Source organism: Syngnathus acus, chromosome 16, assembly GCF_901709675.1.
Source record: "Syngnathus acus chromosome 16, fSynAcu1.2, whole genome shotgun sequence".
Classification (NCBI taxonomy): Eukaryota; Metazoa; Chordata; class Actinopteri; order Syngnathiformes; family Syngnathidae; genus Syngnathus; species Syngnathus acus.
The window spans coordinates 1,385,435-1,397,644 of record NC_051101.1 but is presented as its reverse complement, the minus strand read 5'-3'; the positions used below and the strand labels follow the sequence as shown (position 1 = coordinate 1,397,644).

The following is a 12,210-nucleotide window of genomic DNA, read 5'->3' as shown; positions in this document are numbered from 1 at the left end:
ATTCGTCGAACCAACAAATTTCATATTCTTGCCAGGATTTGCACCTGGTATCCACCACCCCAAAGAATGAGTGCATTACTATTACACCACAATAGTTATGTTTTTTTGTTGGGTTTATTTTATTTATTTTTTGAGTTTCAACAGCTACTATACTTAACGTTTCCCCCTTTAGTTTAGTTTAACTTAAAATAATTCATAAGTACAAATCACTTTTTAAATAGCATATATGTCATAAACAATTATAAACAATCAAATAATTTAAATAAACCCAGTAAACCTAACTTAAAAAAACATGAATAACTCTTTTGATGTAGTATATAAATAATGAATATTATACAGGGTCCGGCAAAACGATCTGACACATTTGTTGGGTTAATAAAATGCAAATAGATTAAAGAAACAAAAAAGTTTTTTTATTTTCAAAAAGTACATATAATGCCGTTTTGTTTGTTTCGTTTCATCTCATTCTCGTTTCGTTTTCAAATAATGTTGTTTTGGTCATCCCGCTGCCACATTTTCTGGAGTTCTGGCGGTGCGAGGTCAGCCGGTTGATTTTCGTTTCACTGCTGATCCACTGGCTCTGAAGTTAGTAACCCATAACAAGATCGTGTTTCAAGCAGGTACGGGATCATGTCTACCAAGTCTGAAGCGCAAACGAAACACCCGTTGTGTTGCAGTTACAGATTCGTTCTTGATAAACATTTATACAATGAAAACGCGATGCTCACCGGTCCAATTCATGTTAGCAACTGAAACGAAACAAATTAACATTATTCGAAAACGAAAATGAAATGAAATGAAATGAAATGAAACGAAACAAAACAAAACGGCATTATATGTACTTTTCGAAAATAAAAAAAAACATTTTTGTTTCTTTAATTCATTTGCATTTTATTAAACCTACAAATGTGTCAGATCATTTTGACGGACCCGGTATTAATATGAATAAACAAATAACTTAAAACAAGTATAGCACTGGCGGCTTGGTGGCGCACTGGGTAGCAAGTCCGCCTCACAGTTAGGAGGGTGCGGGTTCGAATCCACCTCCTGTCCTCCCTGTGTGGAGTTTCATGTTCTCCCCGGGCCTGCGTGGGTTTTCTCCGGGCACTCTGGTTTCCTCCCACATCCCAAAAACATGCTTGGTAGGCTGATTGAGCACTCCAAATTGTCCCTAGGTGTGAGTGCGAGTGCAAATGGTTGTTTGTCTCTGTGTGCCCCGATTGGCTGGCAACTCGTTCAGGGTGTCCCCCGCCTACTGCCCGATGACGGCTGGGATAGGCTCCAGCACACCCGCGACCCCCGTGGGGACTAAGCGGTTCAGAAAATGGATGGATGAAGTATAGCACTTTGACAAACACAAATAATTATTGTTATAAAGCATCACAGAGAGAAAAACTATCAACAATCAGTAAATACAAATTTCTATACAGAGAAGAAACCAATACAAGTATTGAACACAAACACTTGCTTTTCCACTCCTCAAAGCTCTGTCCAGACGCAGTTGTGAATCTCCAGTTGCTTTGCTTTTTGGCTTCCCACACAACTTACGATAGTGGTACACCTCTTTCCTCTGTCGTTTCTTTTGTGGCTTACCTCTTCGATCTCGCTTTTGGTCCGCAAGGTTTGCTTTCCGTAGCCTCCATTGATGGAAACTGTTGAGGGGATCTGGTACTTCTGGACCTGCCTGGTGGGGAAGCCCACTTTATGGTGAGGGTGGTGGAGGTGGTCTCTTCGAATAATGTGCTGGGGGTGCCTGGTGAGTGGAGAGGACCAGCCCTGGAATTGCACGAAGGTGCCTCGTGGTGGCAAACCAACCTGGGAGGGTCCATGAGGGCCGGAGGGGGACCAGGTCTGGGAGGATGCAGGGGGATGTCATAAGTTACCTCATGTTAGACGCATTTGGAGGGGATCTTTTCTCAGTTATGTCCAGTTTGCAGACACTTTGATCAGGAAGCGGTGTCAGAGGACATTGTTTAATGTTGTCCAGCGTTGATCTCCATCTTCTGGCTCCAGGCTTCTGTCCACATGGAAATGTGTATTTTCCCTGAGCAAACAGGGACGTTACACCAGCCTAGTAGGAATCCTGTTGCACAATTATGGTTATTAAATGCACTGAACAGTCGTGAAGAAGTGACCCCCCACACACTCCACCCACGCACGCACGCACGCGCGCACACACACACACACACACACACACACACACACACACACACACACACACACACACACACACACACACACACACACACACACACACACACACACACACACACACACACACACACACACACACACACACACACACACACACACACACACACACACACACACACACACACAACACACACGGAATACACGGGCACGTAACTATAATGTGGATTTTTACAGTCTGTAAGAGTTTCTAAAACAGATTTGAAATGTGGTGATCTGCTGGTCCGGTTCGTATACGCCTGCCTTAGAGTTTAGAGCGCACTACCTTCTGCATGTTAGCTAAGAGCTACGTTCGACGTTTGTGTCACGTTGCAGTTCTGCATGTAATCTATCGTTCGGACGACATCGCGAGTATTCCAAAACATACCGTGGGGCTGCTTGTGTTCCCCCACCATACAATGTAAGTCCGCTAACTTTTAATACTTTTGTAGTTTGGACTGAAGAGGGAGCAACAGCAATGTGTAAATACTCTTATTAATTTATGCAAACATAGTTGCTCGATCAGAGCACAGATACGGCACACACAGCTTGGTAACTTTTCCATTACACATAAGGCACAGCTCGTTAACGTCTTGACACATAGATATAAAACATTCAGTAGATAACAAGACATTCAGGTGATAATAGAACCAATGTCTGCCTATGAGGATATGTTTTTCCTTCTTTTCCCCTCCCTTTTCTTCTCTTCCGTATTCCTGCTTGCGGACAGTATAAAATCTTCTGAGCTGGAGTCTGACGTTGTTGTTTTCATCTGCTGAAGTGCATTGTGTACTGACTGCCGTAGAACAATCCAAGATCTTGCAAATAAAGAACCACCTATTACTCCACATCTTTGTTTTCCTTGCTCAACGACGGACATCTTGAACAAACGCAACAGTACTTATGGAGATGGCGACGAGCCGCTAGTAAACGCAAGTGCGGCAACGAGATAAGCTATCTCGCTTGCCGTCATCCACAGTGCGTGGGTCCGGGCCATCTGATTGGTTTCTTTGCCCCCCGGTCTCCTTTGGCCCATCCTTGTTCTGTTAGGAACTTGTTAGGAATTGTTAAGAACTGGTTAGGATATGGTCAGGACTTACTGAGGTTTGTTAGGACTTAGTTAGCAAGTGTTAGGAATCGTTTTGGCAGTCCATTCAAGGGCAAGGAAACGCCCAAGGCTATGGCTACAAACACCCTTCACTCACACACAGCACGCGACACCGCACACACAGCAAGCCAGCATCGCCCCTTATTTCAGGTGAAACACTCAATGTTCGTTGATGACTCAGACAAAAGGTTCACGCGTTCATCTTGCGCACATACCTGAGTTTGGCGTGCATGCGAAAGCAGCATAAAATGAGTTGGCCTGCTCTTGTAATCGGGACTTTCTGTTACAGTTCGAGCAACAATGGGCAAAGGCCGAGCCGGTGCATACGCTCGCTCATTGGCCGGTGGCTTCCACAATGCCTTTTGTGTGTGTGCGTTTGTGGTGCGCTCAGGCGCGTGTTGCTGGAAAAGGGATCTTTGCTGAAGAAGTATGCTGGCATGCTTAAAAACCGGAGCAGAATTGAGAGGCAGCGATCGGCCCTCAGCGCAAGCCCAACCACTTTGAGGAAACGAGCAGTTGTGAGTCAGGCAGTTATTCCGGAATATCACTGAACGTGCAACACCCTTCACCGGATGCCGATCAGCCTCTGATTTGTTTGGACTGACAAACTAAGTTCCCATCCAATAAATTTTGAAATCATTTCAACTCTTGATAACAGGACTGGAAGTTCAACTTTAACTGTGGTTTGTTACATGTAAAAAAGAACGAAAAAGGGAAAATGGCGCATCTGCCAGAGCTGACTTTAGGCCAGAATTTTGGTGACAATCACAATCAAGACGTTTTCTCGGATGACGTTTGGGTCTGGGGCCAAGAACACCTGTGGATCCATCCCGATGGATCGGGGCGGCGACTCGAGCGGCGAGCACGCCAAGAATCTCTTTCTTCTCTTTTGAAGTGAGTTCAAATGCTCTTCAAAGAGCGTCTGCCCGCATGATGGCGCAGGATGGGGGGGGCAGGAAGCCAGCGATTGACCACGTGCTCACTACGCAGCCTCGGGCGCTGCAGCTTCAAATAAGTCGTCTCGCTCCGATGCAACCGAGATGGCGGAGACACTGCCTTTTGGATTGTGTTCCCCCACCATAGCAGCGTTTTTGGGGGTAGGGGCAAACTAGGAAAAAGCTCTCTTGCTACTAAACATCGCATAATTCACAGATGGTGTTGTTATCGTACAATATAGCGTCATGCACCCATCGTGTTCAAATCACTAATTCATGCAATTACAAAAATGCCCGCTTATGACGCTATAAATTGATGAAAAGGGTTGGCCCGTTAGCCACATCAAAGTCTACATTGACGCCGGCGCCTTTCTGACCGCACAAAACGCCTTTCAGACTTCACGACCGGTTTCATTGTCTTTCCAAACTGCAATAAATAAAACAATAAGAGGACTGAGCACTTTGGTTGGTGACTGATGCACTTCCTTGTGCACCCAAGTACTGGCTGCGCTGATCTATTTTGAACAAAACAAGGGTCCCCGATTTCAAGATTTTCACTCATTCAAAAATCCAAACTTTAAATGTCGAGGCAACTTAATGCCTCATGACTCCCACCAACCAGCAGAAGAGGCGGAGTTTTACCGCACACTCGTGTGGGCGAGCGAATCGATGGCGTTTGCATAGCATGCGTTTGGTCGGGCTTGAAAAAGTGACAGGCTGAAGATGGTGTCATGATAGATGCGACGCCGGGCTGTCATTAGCTCACCTGCGTCGCCCGAAGGCTGGACTGAACTGAGCCAGACGTGTTGCTCTGACACAGCAAAGGGGGTAGATGTGCAGCGCCGCACGCAGCGCCGCACGGAGACTTCACTCAAAGCCGTCCCGGTCAGAAAGCTTACATAAAGCAGACGGAGAAAGCAAGCGGCGTTACATAAAGAGATGGAGCTGAACAAAGGTTAATAAAAATGCCCGCAGTGGCCACGGGAGAGGGAAAGCTCGCAGATCACAGGGGGAAATAAAAACAACAACAGTGAATGGAGGTTACGTAAACAAAGAAAGATGGACCAAATTATGAGTGGCTTTGCTTGGGCGTTACATAAAGAGCTGACTCCGTGCCGCAACACGAAGAGCGGAATGTTTGCATCCTACGAGCAACACGCACACGCCTCAGAGGGCCTCGGGCTGCGTCCGTCCGCTGCTTCTCATCAACCTGTTGCCATTGCACCCTGTTGTCAGCGCTGCCTTCCCTTTTGCGGGTGTCACGCAACACTTGCTCATATGCACGCTTATTAAAGCCTGCGTTTGATTGTGTGCTGTGCAAGACAAAGATTGTCTTTCACTGGCAGGTGGGGAGAGATGAAATGCAAGCGGATGAAATTTCAACAAAAGCCACCGCTACATGCTCAACAACAGCATCCGTACGGTCCATTTCCTGAATCAACAAACTCGCGCGTGTCCATGAAGACGGCCACCGCCCGATGAATTGTTGAACAACGCAAAGGACAACTCAAGTCTTATTCGTTGCTTACTGATTTCCTTGAAGATTCTTGACAGGCTGTAGTAAAATCATTTGGAGTAGAACAAGTTGGAATCGCTTTACAACTTTGTTTTCCTAGCTGCGTCTTTGGATTCACCAAAAGGTGTGCTCAGGCCTCGTTTCAGTTGAAGGCTGGCTGAGCTGCTCCCAAATATTCGGTGCCATGCTTTTCCAGTGCGTGCGCAGGTAAATGTGGTCCTTTTTGCGACTCTTCCTGGGATATTTGGTTCCACTGGCTGTGTCTATATAATTGGAGTGTGTCCTGACGATTGTTCTTGATAAATTGTACGTTGGTATGTGGTGTGGAGGCCGCTTGACTGCAATTTAGGGCCAAGAAATAAACGAACCTGGTGCACGCACTGTTGTTGTGTTGTAATCTGGCCTTGAAGCACCACTTTGCATTGCTACCCTTGTTGTATTTCCACCAAAATGTTGCTTAACTGTCCTCGTAGAAATTGCTTTCCAATGAGTTTGAAATTCTTTTGTTCAACATGCATTGGTGTTCCTACTGCCCTATGTTGATACTTTGGTAGCTTTACTGCCGCTAATCTTGCATGTGCTGCCGTTTGACACCAGATACTACTACAACAAGCGAATCCTGCACAAGACCAAAGGCAAGCGATTCACCTACAAATTCAACTTCAACAAGCTGGTGTTGGTCAACTATCCCTTCATCGACATGGGCTCCACCGGTAAGCCTGGAAAGCCGAGCGCTGTGTGCGCTTGTTTACGTGACTCCTAATCCCACAATATGATGGCGTGATGATGACGGATTAGACGAGAAAGCTCTGTTGTTTTTTTAATATCCTCATCTTGGTTGTCTCCAGGAAATGGCGTCCCTCAGAGCGCCCCGCCCGTGCCCTCTGGTGCGGGGACCCACTTCCGGTTCCCTCCCTCCACGCCCTCAGAGGTTCTTTCCCCGAACGAAGACCTGCGCAGCCCCGGAGGCTTGTACAGCTCGGTGGCCCGCCGGGTGGCCCGTGGCTCCGTCAGCGACTGCAGCGACGGAACCTCCGTCAATTCGGAGATAGAGGACGGCGGTCCGGGCGGCGGGGAGGACAGGCTGGAGCGGAGTTGCGGCTACAGGAGCCTCATCCACCCCCGCATCTCACACGAGTCTCTGTTCCGCATCTACGGAGGAGCTGGCAATCCCGGCGCTCACCCGGCCTCCCGTGGCCCCGCCGGGCACCGTATCCACCCGGAGTCTTTGTCCCCCTTCCCCGTATCGCCCCTGCCCGGGCCGGGAGCGGCGGGCCTCCTGGCCCCGCCCTTGTCCCCGGCTCTCAACATGACTCCCGTATCGCACCTCCCTTACACTCCCTCGCCCACTCTCTCACCCATGCTGGGCTCCCACTTCTCCTTCAACCCCGAGGACATGAAACGCTACCTTCAGGCTCACACCCAGTCGGTGTACAACTACGGGCTGAGTCCCCGGGCTTTCCTGCAGTACCCCAACATCGTCATCCCACAGCCTCACCGGCCGTCCGCCGACAAGGTGGACCCGGGCGGCGACCGAGGAGCAGCCGAGCGAGAACGGGGAGGTGAGCGGCACCACCACCACGCCTCACTGTCTCACTCGGCCCAGCACCACCCGCACCCACCTCACTCGGCCCACCCACACCCCCATTCTCACCCCTTGCACCACACGCTCCACCTGGGCGAGGACGTGTCCCCTTTCAAGTTCAAGCTGCAGCCGCCGCCGCTGGGCCGCAAGCAGAGAGACGGCCAGGGACAAGGCAAAGGCCGGCAGAGCTCGCTGTCGTCCGGCTCAGGCTCCATGTCATCCACGTCCGGCCTGGGCTCCTCGCTGTCCTTTGGCAGTGACCTGAGCTCAGCTAGCGGCTCGGGCCTCATCTCTGCCTCATCCTCAACGCAGTCCCTCAACAGTGCAGGCCTTCCTAAAATCAAGGTAAGAGGCCTTTGCTTGATTTAGTTGTACAACACACCACCAACCCATCCCCACACGTCAAAGACCTCGTACATACGTCTTCCATAAACAGACAGAATGTCATCTTGTCATGCTGCAACTGATAGTTCATGATTACAATGTATTGTGTTCAGAGAACTTTAAATGTATGACGTGGCTAGGAACCTTGAATATTGTGTTGCCTCTTTTTACAGGTGGAGCCAATTTCAGACGTCGAATCAGAAGAGGAGGTGGAGGTTACTGACATTAGTGATGAAGACCTCGATGACCGAAGCGAATACTTTGAGCTGTTTGCACAGCGCCTCTCCGGAGCCACAAACCACCGCCGCCACCTCCAACAGCAGCAGCTCATCTCAAATGGCTCGGCCACCCACCCGCCCCTTCCCGACGAAGATCTTGACGAAGATGTGTTCAAAGCCCCCGCTCCTCCCCCGCCCGGCCTCATGCCCTTTTTGGCCTCGCAACGCGGGCCGCCCGCCCTCAAGATGGAGCCCGGCGAGCCGGTGGACGCCAGTCCTCCCCCGCACGCGCCGCCTCAGACCAAGTGCATCCCCCTCAAGCTGCGCTTCAAGAGGCGCTGGAGCGAAGACCAGCGCCTGGAGGCCTCACAGGAGGAGTCGGACGACAAGAAAGTCCGGCCTCAGGAGCAAAGGGACCGTCGAGGCAACGGCCAGATGGACACGGAGGAGGAAGGGCCCGGGCACGGGGACAGCCCCCCTCTGTCGACGTACCAGAGGTCCATAGCGCCGCCCTTGCCAGTGCGTGGGCGGGCCAGTGCCGAGCTGCATCGTGCCACGGCGCAGCTGTCCCTGGAAAACAAAGACTGCTGATGGGATTGGATGCCGGAGGTGTGCAAATGGTTCCTCTGTACGCCCCAAAGCCTCTGTGCCCGGCCACCCCAAACACTGCCTTACTCTGACAGAGGCCCCACCGACAAGTTCGCTATTAGGATTCTTCTGGGACATATTATTTGGGAGTAGGTACTTCCAAAAGCGCAGGAACACTGACTGTCAGGCCACGTTTCCACCCAGCGGTTTTGTTCCGTGGTATGCCTAATAAAAGCCGATAGGTGGGACGGCCAAACCGACACGCATATCATACCGGAAAAGCCTTTTTGTCCCTTTGTGTTAGGGATGAATACCGCTCACGTTCAAACCGATTCCGTTCCAATTCCCGTTATGCCAACGGTTGGCCGCCGTAAGGCTTTTCAGATTGCGCGGTGTCCTTGTGGTTAGCGCGTCACTTTTCGATGGCCCTGTGATTGACGTGATGGGGGAGAACGCAGCAGAAAATCGACAAATAGGTGGTAATGCAGAGAAAAAGCGGACATACGGAAAAGAAACGTCGGGTGGAAACGGGCCGTGCGTGGACTGCAGTCAGACACACTCGTGGAAGGTTACCAAGGCCAGTCACACTCCAAAGCGCAGCTCCCAACTCTTGTCACATGTTCCTCAGGGCTTTTTCCTCTCCCAACCTGCTCACTGTAAATAGGCGCCGATGACAAGTGCCTGCATTTACTGCCTCTCTTGGCAGGATAATGAAGAAAAGACGGGCAAAGGGTTTTTTTCAGGAGCGCATGGTGTCGTGGTTCTTCAAAACGGCCCGCTCGCGTCAGGGAAGCCGGTCGGCAAAAACAGAACGGGCGTCCGTCCTCTCAGAAATCCCTTGTGTCCTGCCTGACCTTCCTTCTTCTGCTTACAGTCCACTCTCGGAGAATAGCTTAACACCTACCCCAGCCGGCCTACACGTTGACGACCAACGACGACTTTGCTCGACACACTTCACCAGCCTGAGCTCCTCTAAAAATCAAAAAACATACACAAATGCACGAGTGCTCACCTCAGCACGCGCACACACACACGAACACTGACATGCTCTCGCAGGCTAGAGCAGTGGTTCTTAACCTGGGTTCGATCGAACCCTCGGGGTTCGGTGAGTCGGTCTCAGGGGTTCGGCAGAGCCTCCATTGCGGAGGTCCAAACACACCTGGCGTATCGTGTAAATTCGTGATGACGCATTTCTGAACTGGTCTCGCAAAACAGCAGAAGTCACACTGATTTGCAGGTATGTAATTTGTTGCGAGTTCATGCATTGTGTTAGTTTTGTTCTTTGAACAAGGTAATATCCATGCTTGGCTCATTTTGTGCTCCAGTCTTCAATTTAAAAAAAGAAAATCTTATTTTTCACTAAAGAGGGGTTCAGTGAAGCGCATATGAAACTGGTGCAGTTCAGTACCTCCAAAAAGGTTAAGAACCACTGGACTAGAGAGAGAATTAGATGAGGGCAATTCATGAAACTGTTTATCTTGTTTTCTTCAATTTTCAGTCATTTTTTCAACACTTCAAGGTGAGAGCAAGATCATTTGGTGTTGGATTATTAGTGAAACGCTTGATCTTGTTGCTACTTGCAGTCAGTCCCTTTCAACTTTGTGTTCTTCAGTATCACCTCTACTGTCCTGTCCCATGACTGCGCTGGTGTGTGGGACTAAACCAAGTTTACGTTGAATTACTTAATCATGTTTCGACTTTTACTTTATTTTTCGGCCACACCTGTCATTGGGTTCTGCGTCACCTTTGCAGCTCAGTGTGTGGTACCGCTCAGGGCGAAAAGACAGCAAGTGAAGTGTTGAGGAGGTTAATTATTAGCATCTGACGCATGTCCTCAAATGCCCTCTCTCCTCAATCGAGGTGCACGCGCGCGCGATCAGACGGATCCATAAGACCTCCAGGCAGCGCTGTGATTGAATTCCTCTGGCGTACTCTGTGTCTGCACGAGAGCATGTCACACGCACACATACAGTACATGCACACACAAGTTGCAAGTAACCGCTGCCGCCTTACTCTTGACTTTTCCTAACCCAAAGCATCTTTTCCTCGCTTTTAAACAAAACAATGAATAACGCAGCACAAAGATTCTCAATCAAGAGGATTAAAGTTTATTTTTCTGATGTTAATATTGTTCCTACAGTCCCCTCCACTTGTAATTATTATTATTATTCCATAGCTTTTTTGCCCTGTACATCAGAAGCCTCTTTTACTGTTTTGAGATTTAACTGGTGTATTATAACTCAAATGAGTCCAATCTTACCTATTTTATCTCTTTTTTTCACCCCATCCCCTAAAGTCATTTGTATTTTATAGTTTTTACCTCGGGGGAGGTTGCGTTGAGGACAAAAAAAAACCCGTTTGGACTACTGTTTGTGTAAATGTTACCAACTTGTTACGTAACAGTTCTGACACGGAGATAAGATGAGCTGAGTTGATCCCGTGACGTAATGTCATCGTCCTCACTACCCCCCCTTCCCTGTGGGTTGTTTTTTTTCCCTGCCTCCCCAAAAAATTGTAATTAAGATGTAATCAGGGTTAATTAAAACCAGTTAAAAGACAAAACAAAAGCTCATGTGTGCGTTTGTTTGTCTTACTTGTATGCAAATAGTGGTCTTCAGCTGCCAGGCAGACTGAGTTTTAATTACCAGCTTGTTTGTCAATAACAATAACTTGTTTGAGCAACCCACTTTTCAATTTGATAGACTTGTAAACTGAAGTTAACACATAATTTACTGTACTGTACTTACTTTCCTGAGAACGGTTCCCTCTGAATATTGACATAAGCGTTACAGAACATTTGTGGAGTTAATGTAACCATGAAAATAAGATTTATCTCACTATACTTTTGCTGAGGTGTCTTAAATACAATTAAATAAAAAATGCCAAATATCTATCTTAGATTCAATTTGATTAATTTAGCTTTGCCATAAATGTTAAGTAATTCATAAAACTAATGAAAAAACTTTAATATTTTTAAATTAGATTTGCAGAATAAAAAAAACAAAAAAAAACTAAATGTACCTATTTTAAGTCTTCTAGCGGCCTCCGGTGGTCCGATTGTGGCCCTACAGCTTTTGGTGCGGTCTGAAGAAGCAGAAGGCAAGAGTCGGCGAGCAGCAGGGGTCATCTGTACAGTTTTTGTTTCCTGTTTTTATTTGCATGAATTAAACACGTTCAGTTACAAAAATGACTTAAAATGAACAACACTGTACAATGAACAAGCAGAGTTACTCTTTTTTTTGTTTTTCTTTTCAAGATAAACACTCAAATTCGCTACTACAAGGGTTTGGGCTGACATGATGGAAGACACAATAGGATGTTGCGGGGGCGATGTCATCCATCCATCCATCCATCCATCCATCTACACACATCAATTGACAGGGGCAATTAAAGCTACATGAACGAGGAAGTTGGCAAATGACCACTCCAAGAGAAACCCCTCGCGAACACTCACACGGAAATCGGGGTCAAAGGGGGCGGAGGATGGGGTGGGGCTAACTTTGGCAGAAAAAATCAGAACAGCTACAAAGATACCAAGAGAAACTTCATTATCATCGTCATCAAGATCATCATAATTCAGATGATGACAAATAGTCAAAAATATACATTTCATCATTATCTTCATTAGCATCATTATTATTTCCCTTTGGATAGCAGAGGTTGTAAATGAGTGGCAGGTCGCCAGG

General features: G+C 47.9%; 1 protein-coding gene across 2 annotated transcripts in view; it reads left to right on the top strand.

Moving 5' to 3' along the window:
* Positions 1–11,091, top strand: part of erfl3 (Ets2 repressor factor like 3) — a 36,314-nt gene extending 25,223 nt beyond the window's left edge. For both annotated transcript variants that reach the window (XM_037273243.1, XM_037273244.1), the window contains exons 3-5: positions 6,347–6,462; positions 6,598–7,679; positions 7,892–11,091. In XM_037273243.1, the coding sequence (XP_037129138.1) occupies positions 6,347–6,462; positions 6,598–7,679; positions 7,892–8,527 (1,834 nt within the window). In that variant the 3' untranslated portion in view covers positions 8,528–11,091. The remainder of the gene's footprint in view (positions 1–6,346; positions 6,463–6,597; positions 7,680–7,891) is intronic.
* The last annotated feature ends 1,119 nt before the right edge of the window (positions 11,092–12,210 follow it).